Source organism: Silurus meridionalis, chromosome 7, assembly GCF_014805685.1.
Source record: "Silurus meridionalis isolate SWU-2019-XX chromosome 7, ASM1480568v1, whole genome shotgun sequence".
In the NCBI taxonomy this organism is placed as follows: domain Eukaryota; kingdom Metazoa; phylum Chordata; class Actinopteri; order Siluriformes; family Siluridae; genus Silurus; species Silurus meridionalis.
This window is the reverse complement of record NC_060890.1, coordinates 4,429,989-4,450,317: the sequence shown is the minus strand read 5'-3', so window position 1 is coordinate 4,450,317 and position 20,329 is coordinate 4,429,989. Positions and strand designations below refer to the sequence as shown.

Below are 20,329 nucleotides of genomic sequence, written 5' to 3'. Positions count from 1 at the left end.
ATCAGAACACAATTACCAATGCACAGCAAAGTGATATTTATCGGATTATAAATAACAATATGGCATAAAAAAATCTATCGTTCATAAATAAATGACAAAAAAACAAAGGAACATACGGTCAATTCAAATCAATTCAAATTGTATTTGTCACATACACATTCATACAGAGTAAGACATGCAGTGAAATGCACATACAAATATTAAATAAATAAAGATTATAGTATAAGTATAAAAAGTTTGAAGTATAACTATACAGAATAAAAATAGGGAATTAATATATATATTCCTTTTACATTTATAAATATGTATATGTATCTATATGTGTGCCCTGCTATGTTGTATGGTTTAGAGACAGTGGCATTGAGTAAAAGACAGGAGGTGGAGCTGGAGGTAGCAGAGCTGAAGATGTTGAGGTTTTTGTTGGGAGTGATGAGGATGGACAGGATTAGAAAAGAGTTTATTAGAGGGACATCGCATGTAGGACGTTTTGGAGACAAAGTGAGGGAGGCGAGATTGAGATGGTTTGGACATGTGCAGAGGAGAGACATGGGGTATATTGGTAGGAGAATGCTGAGGATGGAGCCACCAGGAAGGAGGAAAAGAGGAGGTTTATGGATGTGGTGAGGGAAGACATGCAGGTGGTTGGTTTGAAAGAGGCAGATGTAGAGGACAGGGGGTATGGAGACGGATGAGCTGCTGTGGCGACCCCTAATGGGAGAATCCGAAAGAAGAAGAAGAAGTACTGTATATGTGTGCCTGTCCGGTGTAATTGCCTGATATAAATTGATGGAATATAGTTAACCTTCTGGTAGAGGTGAAGTATTTTGGGCTGAAATATCTGACAGACCTCAGTGTTATATGTGTGTGTGAATAAGCTCCGTTTGCCTTTTAATAACAGGGATATGTAATGTCATTGCTTCATTCCGGGGATATTCTGCGTTCGGTGTGTCACCGAATGTTTGCTCCAACATCTAGAAAAACAGCCCTGAGGCTTCTGTGGCGCTGATGACTCAGACAAAGGGAGGATTCATACACAAGAGGTTTAATGACACAAGTCTGACTACCAGGGTAAATAACACCAGTCTGGGTGTGAAACAGGTTGCTAAATGCAAATTCAGAACCACAGAAAGAGTCTATACACATGTGATCCAGAAGACAATTCAAAAAGGTACAGTGCATTCAGAAAGTACTCAGACCTCCTGCACTTTTTTTCAATGTCATGATGTTGCAGCCTGATACTACAATCTATTTATTTATTTATTTATTTATTTTTATTTATTTTTTTCCCTGAGGATTTGAAATGAAGGCAGATTTTGTGCAAATTCTACAGGAAAGAAAACACAAAAGTATAAACGATTCATGAAAAAGCTTAGTAACCATTTCGAACTGTTTGAGTCGACCTTGATGAGCTGTCTGTCTTGTAAATGTCTATGTACTCTACTGTTAGTTGTGACCACATAACTTTCTTCTCCTCTGTCAGTCATTTTGAACTGGAAAAAAACCCCAGCTATTAAATCCATAGAAATATATATTTGCTGCAGATGCACTTTGAGAGCTCTGACACTTCTTCGCCAAGCCACCTCAGGTCACTAATGTAAAAAAAAGAAAAGGACATTTGGAAGACACTTGAGGATAAAGGTGTAGCTTTGCTGGTGGTTCTTTCAACTGCAAGAGTTTTTGAGATTTCTTGCTTGGTAGACACTGTAAGATCTTGTCCAGTCCTAAGTATGGAGGCCACTCAGTAAACTGTGTAGAAACATCTCAGCAACGATTAAGAGATTTGGGAGGTACTTGAGCTCATTTCAAGTGTTGTTGCAAAGGCTCTGAATACTCATGTACATTTATTTTAGTTTTCTTATTTCATAAAGTAATGTACAGACGTTTGACTTGTTTTTTGTACAAGACTTGTTGAATTGTGTTCACTGGGTTTCTTGCTTTAGTCAGTGGCGGGCCGTGCATTTGGTACTTAGGCCTTCAGTGGGGACGTACCCGACTTAATCCACCTCTTAATACCCCCACTATCAGATGGTGATTATAGAAACCATCAAAACTATACAAAAACGCAATATAACAACACGTGGCATTACAGAGAGCGAGCCATTTCACATATGAAGGGGGAAAACCATTTTACTAAAGCAAGAAACCCAGTAAAGACTCCAAACCTCTACACTACAACCACAACTGTGCACCAACATCATCTGGAGCAGTTCAGAAACAAATATTTGTCTAATAACATGACAAAAACATTAAAAATGTAAATAAAATCCAACCTACTCACCAGAGATAAAGACTCATAATGTGCAGCGCTCCTCAGACTGGTCTTCACTGGTCTGGAAGTGGAGAACAAACCCTTTCCCGGGCTGAGACACTAGCTAGCTTCAGGGTTGGCCGACCTCCTCAACATGTCAAAATTTTCTTTAAAATGTATTTTTAAGTATGTCAGAGACCAAATCAATTTCTCTTCCTCTGTAGGCATAAAAAACTCTGATGTATTAATATATGCAGAGCTACAGACGGGTTTTGCCAGTCGAACTTGGATGTAACAGTTTCCCTCTGACCAACCAATCAGAGGACGGAAAAATGCTGACGCTATTCTAGGCCAGCTAGCTGCCCTGTGAGGAGAATATGAAATCTGATTGGTTAAAGAAACAGACCCGTTACTAATGTTCTCTATGGTCAAAGAGCCAGCAGTACTGACTCTGAAGGCCCTGGGCAGATTAGATTAACATGGCAGCACATAGAGGCTGAAATCTGATTGGATAAATAATCTAACATCCACATACACATACTGGAAGCAGTGCAGCCAAGAGAAATGCTATGAAATGAAGAGAATAAACTATTGGGAATAAATGAATACAATTTCATGAAACAAATATTAGAATTTAGGTTGTACATGTATGCTTCTGATAGGCAAAACCTTCTTTGCTGGCCCTGACCGCCCGCCACTGGCTTTAGTAATGCTATTTATTCTAACTCTTTGTGATGCAACGCTTTGTTATAGGGCATTTCTTTGTGATATTGATGGTTTCTATAGTTGTGGCATCATAATGATGAAATTAAGAGGTGGATTGGTCCATTATAAATATGTGAGGATAAAAATTCGATGAAAGATTGTAGAATAGATATTGTTGAGGTGACTTGCACACCAATAATTATGAAATCTCAAGATTTAAAGCTTTATATCATAGAATATCTGGTGTTTTATAATGCATGAATATACAAAAGTAATATTTCCTTAATAGATATGATTAATGACGATTTAAACGCACTGTTGCAGGGGCAATTTGAATGTTTTGCGTACACATTTTTCCGTCTTCCTCTAGTTTTTTTTTAACATGGTAATGCATGTGCATGTGTTGCCTCGGGCTTGTTCATTAAGGATTGAACATATTGGTGAACTAATTTTCTCTCAGATGCTTGTGAGGTCTTCACTGCATTTATTGATTCCTTGGTGAAGAATTTGTGCTGGAAAAATCCTTATAAAGCTACTGAGCTACAGTTTAGATTTTTTCCCCATAACTTATCCTGTAACCTCCTGTAACCTCCTCACTAGCTTAATGCCAGGTCAGATTATAGAAACAGCATCCCCGGCTATGTTTTCTTCTCAAAAACACATTCGAATTCTCATGTTCTTGGCAGCCCTAGTCACCACTCCCATGGCTTTGGATGAACTTCTTCATGGGGTAGGTGAAGGAAGTCCACTTCTGCTAGTCACACTTATGGTTTTGGCTGTGGGGCAAACGAAGAACCTTTTCCAAAGCCGTTATTATGCACCGTGGATGCAGATTTTCACCCTTTGCCTCCTAAGAGTAGAGTCCTGACCTGAGTTGACTTGAAATTTAAGTAAAACCAATATTTAATTCACTTCATCTGGATTTGCAGAACTTCAGAATGCTTCTGTAAGACTTTGCTGGATCAGAAATGAATATATATTCAGTTTTCCCAATAGTCTATTCTCATCATTTCATAGCGTTTCTGTGCAAAAAGCAGCACATCTATGTGTAAGTTTCAGCTTGACTTTCTAACCAATCGGATTTTATCACGTCGCCATAAATTGTCGGATAAATTGTAAGAAAACCTGGACATCGTGAGGAAAGGTCGGCCAAAACAGTTCAAAACAAGTGTTAAGCTTTTTCATGGACCCTTTTGGATTCCTGTAAAATTTGCACTAAAACACATAATTTGCCTTCATTTTAAATCCCCAGGAAATGCACTAAAATGCAGGGTCAGTTTACGAGGTAAATATCGATGCTTCTGCTGAAGATGGTGTATGTGGGCGGTGCAGCTGTGGCTACAGAGACTTGATAAATTGTGTTCTTTGGGTTTCTTGCTTTAGTAATGTCATTCATTCCTACTGTATGAGATTCCTGTCTGTGATGAAGCGCTCTGTTATAATGGGTTTCTCTATAATATTGATATTTTTTATAGATTTGGCGTCATAATGATTGTTTTAAGAGGTGGATTGATTCAGGCAGGACACCGCTGAACGCCTGGGGGTGAAATATACATCCTGACACTGCAGTAAACCCAATTTAAAAGTAGCATATACCATATAATATATATCGTATTTTAGCATTTGATTGGTCTGTACATGCTGTAACAGCTTTAGCTCCCATTTGAACCCCCAGAGGTTTAAATGACATTGTTAGATTGTGGTGATTTATGAATATGTTTGTATGAGTATGTCTCTAACATAAACCAATAGTTCAGTTGCTGAATATGAATAAATACGATTTATTTGTTCAATTAAGATAGATCTAATATACTATATTTTTATGATTGTTTTCTATCTTTGCTCCCAATGGCATAACAGTAGGCACTAAACTGTACCATTTTATTCAGCTGGTTTCATTTTGTGTTTTTTATTGGGTAATGTTTTCCCTAGAAAGTTCATACAAGTTTTTTTTTAATCGTTCCTCTAAAATAATGCAGATATTTGCACATAATATCCACATTTGCAGGTCAAAGTACAGGCCACAAATGGTAAGAGTACACCTCAGAAAGGACCATCAAACCATTTTCTGAGAGGGTGTGAGTGAATGAGTGACTCTTGGACGCCTTCTGGTGGTCACGTGCACTTTTTTGCATGAATTAATTTTATTTGTATTGAGTATTTTCATTTAACTCAAACGTATATTCTTGTCTTCTACAGAATAATGTTGCTGAAGGCACAAATTTGACGACTCAAATGAAAAATGAAAAAACAAACCAGAATATATAGACTCCATTTACCATGACCCCACTGAACTCTACACTACACCGTTAGATCACTGTATAACGCTGTATATTACTTCTGTACAATTGTACATACAATATTACATATTACATATTGTATTTTTTATACCCTTCATGCTCTACACATATTGTGCCTTGCATACATCTGCACTACAATATTATTTGTGTCTCTCACAAATATATATATATTTACACATACATACATACTGTACTGTACTGTACATCCTGAATATACATATCAATATATAATTATTAAATATTATATAATATTTCACATTTACATGTTTTTGTTGGGAGTGATGAGGATGGACAGGATTAGAAATAAGTTTATTAGAGGTTCAGCACATGAAGGACGTTTTAGAGACAAGGTGAGGGAGGCGAGATTGAGATGGTTTGGACATGTTCAGAGGAGGGACATGGAGTATATTGGTAGAAGAATGCTGTGGATGGAGCCACCAGGAGAAGGAATAGAGGAAGGCCAAGGAGGAGGTTTATGGATGTGGTGAGGGAAGACATGCAGGTAGTTGGTTTGAAAGATGCAGATGTAGAGGACAGAGTAGTGTGGAGACGGATAGGCCGCTGTGACGACACCTAACGGGAGCAGCTGAAGAAAAAGAAGATGATGATGGAAGAAGAAGAAGACAAACGAAGAAGAAGAACAAGAAGAATAAGAAGAAAAACAACAACCATAAGAAGTAGAAGATTAAGAGGAAGAACAACAACATAACAAGAAGAAGAAGAAGAAGAAGAACAAGAACAACAAGAACAACAAAAGAAAAACAAGAAGAAGAACAAGAACAAGAACAACAAAAGAAAAACAAGAACAACAAGAACAACAAGAACAACAAGAAGAACAAGAAGAAGAAGAAGAAGAAGAAGAAGAACAACAACAACAACAACAACAACAACAACAACAACAACAACAAGAGGAAGTCCTGTACGGTTTATACCACTGTCGACCACCTGGTGGCGACAGTGAGTCCAAATTATCATTCAGGATCCGCCGCAAAACAGCACAGAAGAAGAAGGGGAACAGGTTTCCAAGCTGTTAGCAAGATGTTCAATGAAGAGAATTAAAAAGAGACTTGAACGCGATCGCTGGTGTCAGTCAACAGAAGCAGCAGCTGGTGAGTATTTGAGAGATATGAAGGGTGTAATAAGAGGATTATTGATACACAGGAACAGGATGTTCAGTGTTTGTGCTGCTGCTGCACATTATACACATGATATATGATGATGTGGAGCAGCTCGAGTGCCTACAGAAGAGAAGAACGTGCGGGAAAACCCTTTAGATGCCTCCTTACCTGATATTATAACTCTAGCATTCGGCATGTATGTCATGTAAAATCTCAAAGAAGTTTCAACCTGAAATGCATATTTATTTTATATTGAACAAAAGAAAGCAAAGTTGACCATCCCACCATCTTCAACCATATACCTACCTTCTCCTGTTCTTCTTCATCCACCTGAGTTCTCACACGGATCTGATACCTTTTCTTCTTCTGGTGTTTACAGGCCAGAAGATAACAGAAGGAGATACCAGCCAAAGTGAGCTGGAATTTTTATATAGGTAAGTTTTCTCATTAATTACAGGTCAAGGAGGACTTTCTCCTGATCCATTTTTCCACTCACAGGAGAAGATGAAGGATTTGGATGGGTTGATTGAGCAGGGTATACGTGATCACGTGATACTTAAAGCGCCCCGTATAGAAAACAGAATCGCTATAGAAACCATCATTTCAACAAGTCTCCTTTCACTGGAGCCACAGCAGCTCCGCCCACATACATCATCTGATCCCAAGCATATCAAACTCATACAATCATTTTAGCATTTATTCAGTTTTTCTGTTCTGTTTCCTGTAGATTTCAAACAAAAGGCAGATAAACAGTTGATTAAAAAGATTCAAAACTCTTTTACATTTCTGTTATATAACTGGGCAATTGAGAGTGTGGGGCCTCGCTCAAGGGCCCACTAATGATCATTCAATCAGAAGTCCAACATCTGGCCTTTCTTTCTTTCCTGCCTTTCTTTCTTTCTTTCTTTCTTTCTTTCTTTCTTTCTTTCTTTCTTTCTTTCCTGCCTTTCTTTCTTTCTTTCTTTCTTTCTTTCTTTCTTTCTTTCTTTCTTTCCTGCCTTTCTTTCTTTCTTCTTTCTTTCTTTCTTTCTTTCTTTCTTTCTTTCCTGCCTTTCTTTCTTTCTTTCTTCCTTCCTTCCTTCCTGCCTGCCTTAATTTCTTTCTTTCTTTCTTTCTTTCTTTCTTTCTTTCTTTCTTTCTTTCTTTCTTTCTTTCTTCCTTCCTTCCTTCCTTTCTTCCTTCCTTCCATCAAAAGGCAGAAACTCTTACATTTCTGTTATATATCTAGGCAGTTGAGAGTTAAGGGCCTCGCTTAAGGGCCCACTAATGATCATTCAATCAGAAGTCCAACATCTTATCTCCTGAGCTTCTGCTTCCCATGTTTTCACCCACTTTTCCTCACGACGTCCAAACACGCCTTTTACTACGTTTTATTTCTTTATTTTTATTTTTTAACGTTGTACAAACTGTGACCGGACAAATCTGTAATTATGTAGTAGACAAACACGTGTTCAGTAACTCAGTAACGTGTTCTTTTCAACTGATTTGCACTTTGGTTCATGGGTGAATTTTTTTACAACATGCTGTTATAGTCGTAGAAAGGCGGAGCGACAGACCATATATATTTCTCTTAGTCTTTTTAGAGCATCTTTGCAGGTCCACACGAACCCCGAGCTGAATTCTGATGACTCCCAGGCAGAGGTCAATAATGTGAAGGAGCTCAGTACAGTGCAGGAGTTTTATAAACTATACATACTCCAGTCTATCTGGGGGTTGAGTTACAGTTTCTTGATTTCTTTGGTTATTGTTCACATTTCTAAAGTGGTGGGCAGTGGGCAGTGGTTACAGCTCTGGGCAACTAATTAGAAGGTTTCAAGCCCTAAACTGCCACTGTTGGGCCCCTTATCAAGGCCCCTAACCCTCACTGCTCTAGGAATGTTTCATACAACATACATCTTTCTTTCGTTCTTTCTTTCTTTCGTTCTTTCATTCTTTCGTTCTTTCATTCTTTTTTTCATTCCTTCTGTTTTGTTTGATCAATCCCTTTCCTTTCTTCTTCACTTCACTTTGTTCATTCCTTCCTTCCATCCATCATCATCTTTCTGTGAAGCCATTTATCATTGGAGGTGTACTTTGGGTCATTGTGATGCTAAAAGGTGAAGTTCCTTATCATCCCAAGTGCTTCAACAGACGCTTTGAAGTTTGGCTTTAAATGAAGTTTTGCTATTTGAAGCTATTCACGATTTCCCCCAAAGCCTCAGTTCCAGAGTTCCAGATGAATAAAAGCAGCCGCAGAACATGATGCCACCACCACCATGCTTTACCATCTATGTAGTGTTTTTCTTTGGATCATGCATTGTGGGTGTTTTTTTTTTGTTTTTGCAAAACACCAATAATCTTTCTCATAACACTGACAAATGTGAACTTTAATGTTCACATTTGCGCCTCTGCAACCCAACCCGTGGCCCATACAGTACACATGAAGTATGTGGGGCAGGGTATATATTCATTGACCTGGAAATTGTTTTATTCAAGATTTACCGCATATGGCAAACGCCCTTATCTAAAGTGACTTGCATTTCTCATTCACCTCATCAACTGAGCAGCTTTGGGTTTAAGGTCCTTTTTCAGGGGCCTAGGAGTGGCAGCTTGGTGTGGCTGGGATTTAAACTCATGACCATTATATCCAAAGTCTAACTGCATTAACTGATACTATCTCCCAGTTTTCTCTTGTTTAACCTTTACCTTCTTTGTAAGATTTTTGCAACCCATTATTTTGCGATTATTTAAAAACGGTCGACTCCTTAATCAGCTGCCCTGGCCGAAAAATAAGCGATTTGGAATGCAGCATGTAGGACGAAGAGTGATATCAGTCTCTGCTGTGTCTGCTTCCAGCCATGTGATATGAATTAATATCCTGTCAAACTAATAATTCATTACCTTCCTCTGCATGTCTTCGTATGACCCGTCACTGATCGCACCGGAACAATGGAAACGGACTTTACTATTTACACTGGATCTAGTGAAAGTGGAGAAGGATATCTGGTACTGGGCCACGGTGCTGTGTTACAATCAGTCAGTCATAATCGTGGCAGTCGGACCGAGGCCAGGTTTGGGTTTCAGGGTCCTTCAGAGCACAGACAGGTGGCCTGTGAGCCCAGAAATGTTCAGAACAACGTACAGGCATCAGGCATAACATTATGAGCAGTGAAGTGAATGACACTGATTATCTCTTCATCGTGGCACCTGTTATATATTTGGAAGCAAATAAATATTTAATAGTTGATGTGTTAGAAGAGGAAAAATGGGCAAGTGCAAGGATTTGAGTAAATTTGACAAACGAGTCACGACAGAACAGATACAGTGCGAACTTCCCGAAGTTACAAACAAACAGTTTACACCAGTGGTCCCCAAACCCTGGGCTGCGGACTGCCACCGCTTCGTGGGTCAATCGGTACCGAGCCGCACAGAAAGAACACATAACTTACATTATTTCTGTTTTATTTATTATCCGATTCTGAACGATGTTTTATTTTGGAAAATGACCGGATTCTCTCCGCCACATCTGTCTATGACTCACTCTTGATTCATGTCATGATGCCTCGGTCACATGTCTTACCTCCATCCACTACCTTCTTAAAGGGGCTCCGGCCGCTAACACATAATACATTACTGCTAAATTCAAAACCCCAAGTGAGCAAAATGAACAAAAAACAACACAGTGGATTCACGTTTATAATTATATTTAGAAAATACCAGTTTTTATGGTCGTATCATTTTATTATGTTGTATTTATCCACCACACCTTAAAGGCCGGTCCGTGAAAATATTGTCTGACATTAAACCGGTCTGTGGCGCAAAAAAGGTTGGGGACCGCTGATTTACACAATCGCACTTCATTAAACTAAACCTTTTCACCTTTTTTTTTTTTTTTGTTTTTTTCACACAAGACCCGTATCCACTACAGGGGGGTCAAGGTCCCGGAGCGTTTCGTGTTACTTTGCCTATGGAAAGCCATGCCGTCGTGAATACGGAACTTAGAGTTTCGGCGACGTTTCTTGTCGAAAAACGCAATCGTCTGGTTGTTTCGCCTTCATCCGTAACACCATTGTGTATTCTTTATTATGTGCTTGTGCATCCTGCGGTACTTCGGTCCCACACAAACTTCCAGGTACAGTTTTCTTTGTTGCGTTTCATATAAAATGTTCTCATGCCTTGGAGGACTAATCGATAATGTCATTTGTTGACAACAACTTTTATTATCTATTATTATCATAGTTTTTATCGATTGGTTGATGCATCTTTTGCTAGACGACAGTCAGAGCATCTCCAAACCACTGTCTTATGTGGTGTTTCCAGTCTGCGGTGGTCAGACTCTATCAAAAGTGCCCCAAGGTAGGAACAGTGGTGAACCAGCGACAGGTTAACGTGCATTCAAGACTCAGTGGTGCACGTGGGGAGTAAAGAGCAACAGACGAGCTCCTGTAGCTCAAATTGTTGAAGAAGTTAATGCTGTTAATGCAGAACTGTTTTAGCAGAAAAAGGGAATTAACACAATATTATGCCGGTGGTCATAATGTTATGCCTAAAAGGTGTACATATACACTTAAATTTTAGAAGACCTCTATTTTTCCAGTGCAGTCTGAAATTAACCCATAGAACAAGTAAGAAATTGGACATAATACAGAATTCATGAAATCATTTTGTTTGACTAATATTTTACTCTTTAAAGGCAAGCCACCTTTTGCAGATTTGGCATCCTTTTTGCAAAGAATATCTAATAGCATATGGAAAGTTCTTCCCAACACTGCAGATGCTCCTACAAATGGGTTACACTTGTAGCTTGCTTTGCTTCACCCCTCTGTCCAGTTCAGGCCAAACCAGCTCGATGTGGGTTTAAAACCCGGAGACCATGCTGGGAATTTCATGTTTTGTGGCCTACAATGTAATTCTTTTCTGCTAAAGTAGTTCTGACCCAACCTGGAGGTATGTTTGGGCCCATTATTCTGCTTGAGGGTAAAGCCATTACCAAAGAGGCATACACCATAGGGTATTTCATGGTGCTGCAAAATGTTCATTTAGTAGTGTTGGTGTTGCGCGTGTAGATTGCTTTGCTTTCACCCATCTGTCCAGTTCATCCCAAACCAGATCAATTGAGGTTTAAATCTGGAGACCATGCTGGTATTTCATGATTTAAAACCTACTATCGTAATTTTCGGACTATTAAACGCATCCAAATAAAGGCCGCACCCACTGAATTTGACAAAGATTTTTATTTTGAACATAAATACTCGCACCTGTCTATAAGCCGCAGGTGTCTACACTGAAACTAATGAGCTTTACACAGGCTTTAATGAAAGACAGTGTCTGTTACACGGCTTGTATCTAAACAGTAGCCTACCAAGAAAGTCATTGTTCACCGTCTTCCTCCTTCCTTTCACAACTATTTCTCTGACGAATGATTCGCATTTCCTGTAGACAGTCCGAGTGAGCGGCAGGTCAAACGTCAGAGGAACATCATCCATATTTATGATGTGGTACGGCCCGATTCAGTGGGAGCGCATCTGATTTAATATAAAGAGTTTCATTGGTTCACCTGAAACCGTTCTGCAATTTCATTGGTCTAATGTTATTGGGCTCAGTTTTTTGGCTTGAAGTTTGTGAAACCGGGAAAAACCCAGGAAAAATCCATAAATTAGCCGCTTCGTTGTTTAAAAAAGTAGCGGCTTATAAATACAGCATGTAGTTCTTTTCTGTAATTCTAGTTTAGGCCCAGCCTGGAGGTATGTTCTGGGTCATTATCTTGCTGTAGTATGAATCCCTGACCACCCCTCTGTCCAGTCCAGGCCAAAACACCTAGATGGATCGAAATTCGGTAGCTCGTCCAGTTTGTCAAATGTCAAAAGTAGTTCTCTAATACTTTCCCTTTCCACGGTGTGAAAGGAAACGATCTCCTTTGCAATATACTTAGAAACGGCTGGCAAATGGGCCCACGGTTTTACTGTTTCATTTCTACTTGGTGCTTTTTGCAAAAGCCCTGATGATCGATGGCTGACTTGGCTCTTTGCTGACCATCAGTAAAGCTATTTTTGGTGCTGGTTTCGCAGCATCATCAGGGTGGTGAGTACGCAAAGGTACGAACAGGGTTGTCATTCGAGACTCTCTTACTTGACACAACTTTGGTGCAAAGTTTGCAGATAGCTTGAGTAATGTCGATGTGAGGTTTTTATTGTTAATCAACTCCATCTTTATTTGCAGAATTATAGACAAGGAGTTAAATTTCTTGCGTCATCTTCCAAGATAAAAAAGAAATGCAAATTAAGTAAATTATTTAATAAGTAAAATATGTAGACGAGTAAATAAATTAGTTGAAAAATGAATAACTACGTTCAGAAATTACCGAACGATAGTATCGTGCATCGACGATCTCGCAGGCGGACAGTATGGCGATCTGAAAATTAAGTATATTGCCCAACGCTATCTTGCTCGCGTGCAGGTGAAATAGCTACACTTAATCAAATGACTTTCTCAAGTTTGCTTAAGGCATTTGCGACTTCTCCGTCTCCGCTCACCGTCTCCAGTTCCCAAATTAGCAAAGGCCCCGTGGTGTGTTGTGGTGACTTTTGAAATCCCTTTAACAATTCATGAGTTGCACCTTGCAAGACTTGAGTAGGGTCCTGATACCGTCTCGGATGTCTTGAGGGCATTTTCCCTCGAGGAAATTAATTCGGTGCCGAGTTACATCGGCCTCGTGTCCCCTAGTGTTCGTAATGGAAATCCTATAGGGAAGAAATTTCTAAAATATTTAGAGCTTGTTTTTTTGCTGCACTTGTTAGAGAAACTTGCCCTCGTTTCTGGCGGCGTGTTTTTTTTTTTTTTTCGCTGTGATTAGAATGAGACAACCTTTTAATGAGGCTGATGCTTTCGCTTCTTTTGCAAAGGATCAGGACGTCCTGGTGCAGGGACGCTGCAGTGTCTGAGCTCTGAAGATGGAAGATGTTCTCTTGCTTGCATTTAGATGATCAGCAGACAACTTAAGGTTCTTTTTTTAATGGAAGACAAGGAATAAAATCCAGGTAAGAGGAATTCTAGGTCGCTTGAGTTGCATGTGTTCGAAATGAGTCCTAATTAAGTCCACTTTCTGCTTTCTGCTCAGTTGTTTGTGACCCTATCGATCTTCTAACACTGCATTGTACGTGGTTATATTGTATAAAGTGTGATGGGGCAAGGATTCATCTTGTGTATTTGTCTTTTTTCAGGAAGGGAGATGCACAGCTGGAGGTGTTATTTCTCGAGGCTCATGCGTCTCTCAGTACGCTGGTTCCGCCTGTGTCCCCATCAGAGACAAGGCAAGCATTTCCGTTCCATCCGGCAGCTCTGGAGTTATCGAAAAGTTCTTTTAAACTCGCTCTACTTCAACATCCTCACCAACTGGGACACGGTGCTCGACTCGATTTTTGAACCCATTTACTGGTTGGTGGACAACCTGACCCGCTGGTTTGGGGTGGTGAGTAGGATGAAATGATTTGTAGCTCTGATTGGCCAATAATTAGTATATATATATATATTAGGGGTGTAACAGTATACAAAGTTCACATTTTGGTACCTAAGTTTTTAAGTCATGGTTCATTCGGTTAATATTTTGATAGGTTATGGGGAAAGTAATGTAATAAATGTAAAATTGCTTGTTTGCAGTTTATTACTATTAACATTTGTTCAACATTTGAACAGTTTACATTTTTTTAAACAATTTAAAATAAAGCGCCTGCTTGGTTATTTCATATATAAAATACAATTTTATAATATTTTATGAAAAATAAAATTAATATAGGATTTATAAGAATAGGGTTAGAGCTCTATAGCAGGAGATCTTCCACATCTTTCAAATCATGGAGAGCAGATCTTCATAGAGCTAGCTGGCTTTGTGCACTTTTTGCGTCATGCCGGAACAGGTTTGGGTGAAGTGAAGGGAAAAAATATACAATTCCGATACACGTCCGATACAATTGTGTGCATCCAAGTTTGTGGTAACAGTTTGGAAAAGAACCGCTGGGTGTCCCAATATTTATAATTATTATTTTTTTTTATGAAGGTTTTTGTGTGCCTGGTGATCTCCCTGACCAGTTCTGTCGTGCTCATCGTCTACCTCTACGTCCTGCCGCTGATCGTACACACTTACCCGACACACTGGGTCCTCTGGCACCTCTGCTATGGCCACTGGAATGTTGTGAATGTTGTGTTTCACTACTACAGGGCCGTCACCACATCGCCTGGAAATTCTCCTCAGGTGCCTTTTTCGTTTAGTTTCTATTTTCGACTTAACAACCCTCAGATATTAATTACTTTTACATCTTGCTGTACTGACTTCGTGCGATTTCAGGAGAAGGCCGATTTTCCAACCGTGACGATCTGTAAGAAGTGCATTGTTCCCAAACCGGCAAGGACGCACCACTGCAGCATCTGCAACACGTAAGAGGGTTGATCGCATTCAATTATGTGTAACAGAAAGCGCTGTCCGTGGTACCGCTATCAACAGGACATTGTTTGCGTTATCATGTAATGTGATCATTCTTTTTTTATTTTTTTTCCATTGTAATGATAAAGATGATGATGATCTGTTTTTTCACAGGTGTGTCTTAAAAATGGACCATCACTGTCGTATCCTTTTATTGTTCTTTATTTATTACTTAATTTTTTTTAAACAATCTTCAAGGTGACAAGGGAAAAGGGGAACATTCCCAAGCAGTAGGTATGCGCTGGAGAGACGGGGAATGAAAGTCAGTAGGATTAAGACAGAGTACATGTGTGTGAATGAGAGGGAGGGCAGTAGAGTGGTGTGGTTGCAGGGAGAAGAGGTGGAGAAGGTGGAGGAGTTCGGGTACCTGTGGTCAACAGTGCAAAGTAATGGAAAGTGTGTTAGAGAAGGGAAGAAAAGAGTGCAGGCAGGTAGAGATGGTTTGAAAGATGCAGATGTAGAGGACAGAGTAGTGTGAGACATTGATCCGCTGTGATGACCCCTAATGGGAGCAGCCGGAAGAAGTTGTTGTTTGAATATTACCAGTATGAACTCATTGACTTCACTGGATTGACTGCAATTCCTTTGAACACGACTGCCATATTTATTAAACCTACACATTCAAAACATCATTATTACTCTTAAATGTAAATGTTAAGTGTAAGTGAAATGTTAAGTTCTGTAAGAGGTGGTAATTAATATTAAGTAAAAGGTGCTTTAATAAGGCCTTGAATCTGGTGTTAATTAAAGTGTGGGAAACCTGCATCATTATTGTAAAAGGCTTTTAAGGCGAACGTTCCACTCCTCCAGTATAACTAATGGCAAATGAGATCGCACTGATTCCAAAAGATCGCCAAACCCCTAGTTCTGAGATTTCCCCATTTCCCTGCGCCACAATGTATTTCTCAATTTGAACCTTATAGACTGAAGTTTTATCCTTGACCCGTGTGTCTTACAGCCTGGTTAAATAACTGTGTGGGCCACTTTAACCACCGCTACTTCTTTTCCTTTTGCCTTTATATGACCATGGGCTGCATCTACTGTAGCATCAGCGCCAAAGACATGTTCTTAGACGCTTACAATGCTATCGAGGTAGGCAAAAAGAACTGTCAATCATGTCTGCAGTTCTAGTTTTAAATGTACAGTCTCTTGTTGTGAATGAACTTGTCTAAGTTAAGGTTCAAAATAATTCAACAATAAGTAAGAGACTGAGCAAAAATGGCATCCATGGGAGAGTTCCAAGGCAAAAGAGGCTGCTGACCAAAACAGAACAAAAAAACATCTCAGTTATCTCTAAGACTTTTGTGGATTAATGAGACAATAGTTTTAACCCTACAATACATTTATGAATGAATCATTGTAGACATCTTTTTACCATCTAATGCATCTTCATTTTTTTCTTTTTATATAAATATAAGAGCTATTATCAGACTCCTCCACCTTATTTTACTTCCGAGGAGAAGTTTTTCCATAAGAGCCTCCTTTACCTCTGGGTGCTGACCAGGTAAGTCCGGCATGACATCCGTTACTTGCTGTTAATTACATTTGATACACATGTAATTTTAAAAATGGACTTTCATGACTCTAGCTCGGTGGCCGTCGCCTTGGGAGGCCTGACCATCTGGCACGCTGTCCTGATCACCAGAGGAGAGACGAGTGTGGAGAGACACATAAACCGTAAAGAGAGGAAACGCCGGAAGCAGATCGGAAAGGTGGGCGCTTTTCTGCTTTCTAGGAATCGGCGACATGCTTGGCTTTCTTTTACATCTGTAAGTGCATGGTTTCACAGAGAAACCAAGGAAGATCAGTGAACATGGTCATACCAAGAATGGAACTATAATGTAATGAATGGACATTCGGTGTCACCCAGATCCAGTCTGGTTCCTTTAAGGTGTCCTCCTCGTATCGCCTCATAGATCGCGAATGACCGCTGACTCTTAGGGATAAACTTCTAGGAGCTAATAAATGCTGCTAAAATTGACCATCTGTTTCATACCAAATTGCTACTCAAATAAAATCACTCCCTTTTTTGCGCAGGCTTTCAGGAATCCGTATCATCAAGGAGCAATAAATAACTGGAAAATCCTATTCGGTGTGGAGAAATCAAGGTACAGGTCCATTTTTCTGTTCTGTTTATTTAAAAGAAATGTTTATTTCTGTTTAAACTGTAGCTACTGTATTTCAATAGAGGTTGACTAAAGGTACTTGCAAAAAAACCCTAAAAACCTTACACTCCATAACATAACATAGTACTGAACTGAGTTATATAATTTTACTAAATGGAATAAATATTTAGGAAAATAAGACATTCAAACTGAAACAAAAAATAACTCTTCAAATAAATAAAAACAGTACATCTAAAATGAATAAATATAAAGCACTTCAAATAACAAAATTTAAACTACAAACTTGAACTAGAACATTAAGTCCTGTTACGGAACTGCAATTGTTTAAAGTATAACGTGCTCCGGTTCTAGTTCTATTTTAATATTCAAAGGTAAGACGCCTCAAATTATAATGAAGAAAGCAGAACTGGTGTGCACAGTGTTCAGTGATTCGCCTCTAGAGGCCACTCTCGTACCGTATAACGCAAGCCGGAAAAACTATCAGTATGGATTTTTGCAATCAACGCAAATTTTTTCTGGGCTGATTTAATTGCCAAAACCAATGAATCGGTCAACCTCTATTTTTTTTTGTTTTGTTTAAATACACCGTCTTTCACTTCTACAGTCACTGGATAACGCGAGTGCTGCTCCCTTCCAGCCATCCTCCGCACGGTGACGGGATAACATGGGACTGTCCTCCACACAAACACCAGGCCATGGACACCATTTAACGTTTTGTTAATAAACCGGTTTCAAGCCAGCAGATTTCCGTCGAGCCTGTATAGAGATTCGGGGCTTGTTTTTCTTTGCACATCGTTAACTACATCCGAGACCTATGAAATGTCTGTGATATTCTCTTTATAGTTTTGACTAGTGCAGATGTGATTAGTACAGCAGGATTGAGTTGTTGGAGGCGATTCACATGTTGCTTGAATTGGATCGATGCTAGAAACCAGGTGATTGCCTGCTACAGTGGCCAATGAGCTGTTTTTAATAGTTATTGATTGAAGGCTATGAAGGATTTTTCTCAAACGCCAGGGAACGTCTCAGAATCACTAAAACTGTTGCAAGATGACTGGCGGGACATTTTTTAAAACCTACCAGAACTTTGTCACCATAGCGATCCAGCCATCTCCGTACCACCCTGTCCTTTACTGTCTTTTTCAAACTGACCATCTGCACGTCTTCCATCACAACATCCATAAACCTGATCCTCGGCCATCTTTTTCCTCCATCCAAGGCATTTTTTTCTACCGCTTTTTCTACCCCATGTGCCTCCTTTGCACATGACCAAACTATCTCAACCATCTTAGAAATGTTCCCTTTCACTCTTGAAGATACCGTTCTCTCCCAGATCCCTCCTGCTCCATCAACTCCACTTTTTTCTTCACTCCTCCAACACACTCCATCACTTTGCCTAGTTGAACCCCACGGAACCTGTTTTTTTTGGAGACATCAGACTTTCCCATGGAGGAAACACGTTCTCGCATCTCAGCCATCAATACCAAGATGTCGCTTCAAGGCGCCATCCCTTGTGTGGTTTAAGTGGAGGAAACTTTTAGCATATCCTGGACATAGTTTGCATGTCTGCATGGACAGGAAATCGGGTGGATTTTATTCATACGTACTGTGTTAGAAGTAAGTCCTTGAGCATCACATGGGGTTCTGAAAAACCCGTAAAAAAAATGTCCAACTCAGAAATTACATAAGTAAAGCCTACATCAGTGAATTATTCTATAAGAGGCTTCATGTAGAACCCTTTTTGACTGAACACTCCGATGAGGTTCTGGTCGTCGTTCCTGAATAACATTTAAATGTTTTTCTGTTACTCCAAGAATGTTTAACCAGCATGAGCTTTCTTTAGAACCCATTTTAGTTAACTTAAGAAACATGAGTTATCCAAGGAAGCATTGAAGAAACCTTAAAGAACATTCAAGGAACCGAGGAAGAATAATTTTTTTATTTTTTTTTTAGAGTTTTCTATTTCAGCTCTGTTTAGAGCGTGTCTCTCTCGGAGTGTCTCCTACAACTAGGGAACTTAGGAATACGTTTAGTGTTTTTTCTCCCACAGAAAGAAATACATGAACATGCTAAATTTTTTTTTTTAAATACAAGTGTCCAGCTAATGAAAGATGTAAATGATATCCATCATGCTGAGATGAAACATTTCATCATAGCTTGTTGCTATGATGACAACTTCTTCAGGATGAGCGTCGAAAAACCAATCTAATCGTCCCCGATAAAATCTTTCTAACTGAGCAAGCCCAAGAACGAAGGCATATGGAGGAGTCTCGGATGTCGGTGACTGACTGGATGTGCCAAAGCCCTACTCCAAATTGACTCTGGGTGGAACTTTTGTTTTTGTGCAATATTTTATGCAAAACATCGCAATCTTTTGTATTTTAATTGAAGAAACATTTCTGCTTGTGCATTAGGATATTAAGGAAGATAAATAACGTGTCCCCGCACAGATTTTATAGTATTTGGTATATAGTATTTTATTAGTATTCGATAAACATCATCATCAAACCGAGAAGATTCAGATGAGGATCAGTGACTTCTGAGACTGAAATCTGACAGCATTTTATTAAACATCGAAAAAAAAGAAATAAAGCGGGTCATTGTGAATTTAAATGATAGAAGAGCTGTGCTCAGTGTAGTCAAGCAGTTTTGTACATTTCCCACCTTCTTTTCTATAATAAATCACGTTTTCAAGCAGGTTTGAGTGTCTTCTCTGAGAGCCATGTCCACACTTGAAAATGCAGATTTTCAACGTAAAACATAGCTTTTTGCTCTCCAAAGTGGACACATTTAAAACCGCCGTTTTGGTGTCGGTGTGTGAAAACAAGGCTTTCGAAAACAAGGACTTGTTTTTATCCACGTGATGTTTCAAAGTGGAAAGTACACAAACGGCAGGCGAAAATGACGCGAATCATCTTAGGTTTTGCTCATGCGCAGTACAGGGACGTTCAACATTTTCAGATGTTTCAGTGTCGATGAGCAACTTATGTGAAACGATCGAAAACGAAGTCTGGATGAGGAGCCGTTGTCAAATTCACTCGGATTCGTGTAGAGGAATCCTGAGTCCGCAGACTTCATATCGATTCTTCAACTAAAAATTTATGATCAAACTCTTGATGTCACCCAGATGAGGATGGGTTCCCTTTTTGAGTCTGGTTCCTCTCAAGGTTTCTTCCTCATAACATCTAAGGGAGTTTTTCCTTGCCACAGTCGCCACGGCTGCTCATCAGGGACAAATTCACACCATTCACCATCACTGTTGATTTGTGTAAAGCTGCTTTGAGACAATGTCTGTTGTGAAAAGCGCTATACAAATAAACTTGACTTGACTAAAAATCGAGAGATGTGGAAACAAAATGTGGGAACAGTCTTTTATG

The 20,329-nt window shown here is 39.4% G+C and overlaps 1 protein-coding gene across 4 annotated transcripts; it reads left to right on the top strand.

The window, feature by feature from the left end:
- Positions 1–826: 826 nt before the first annotated feature.
- On the top strand, positions 827–19,649 carry zdhhc16b (zinc finger DHHC-type palmitoyltransferase 16b). 4 transcript variants are annotated; one of them, XM_046853780.1, is made up of 12 exons: positions 829–1,168; positions 6,751–6,805; positions 13,253–13,387; positions 13,571–13,818; positions 14,404–14,598; positions 14,692–14,780; positions 14,941–14,969; positions 15,785–15,918; positions 16,245–16,330; positions 16,415–16,538; positions 16,864–16,934; positions 17,557–19,649. In XM_046853780.1, the coding sequence occupies exons 4-12, from the start codon at positions 13,579–13,581 to the stop codon at positions 17,660–17,662; spliced, it is 1,074 nt and encodes a 357-aa protein (XP_046709736.1). In that variant the 5' UTR covers positions 829–1,168; positions 6,751–6,805; positions 13,253–13,387; positions 13,571–13,578; the 3' UTR covers positions 17,663–19,649. The 4 variants fall into 4 exon arrangements, with proteins under 4 accessions (XP_046709738.1, XP_046709736.1, XP_046709735.1 ...); XM_046853779.1 differs by lacking the exon at positions 829–1,168 and adding an exon at positions 6,136–6,362; XM_046853782.1 differs by lacking the exon at positions 13,253–13,387 and having other exon boundaries at positions 827–1,168.
- The last annotated feature ends 680 nt before the right edge of the window (positions 19,650–20,329 follow it).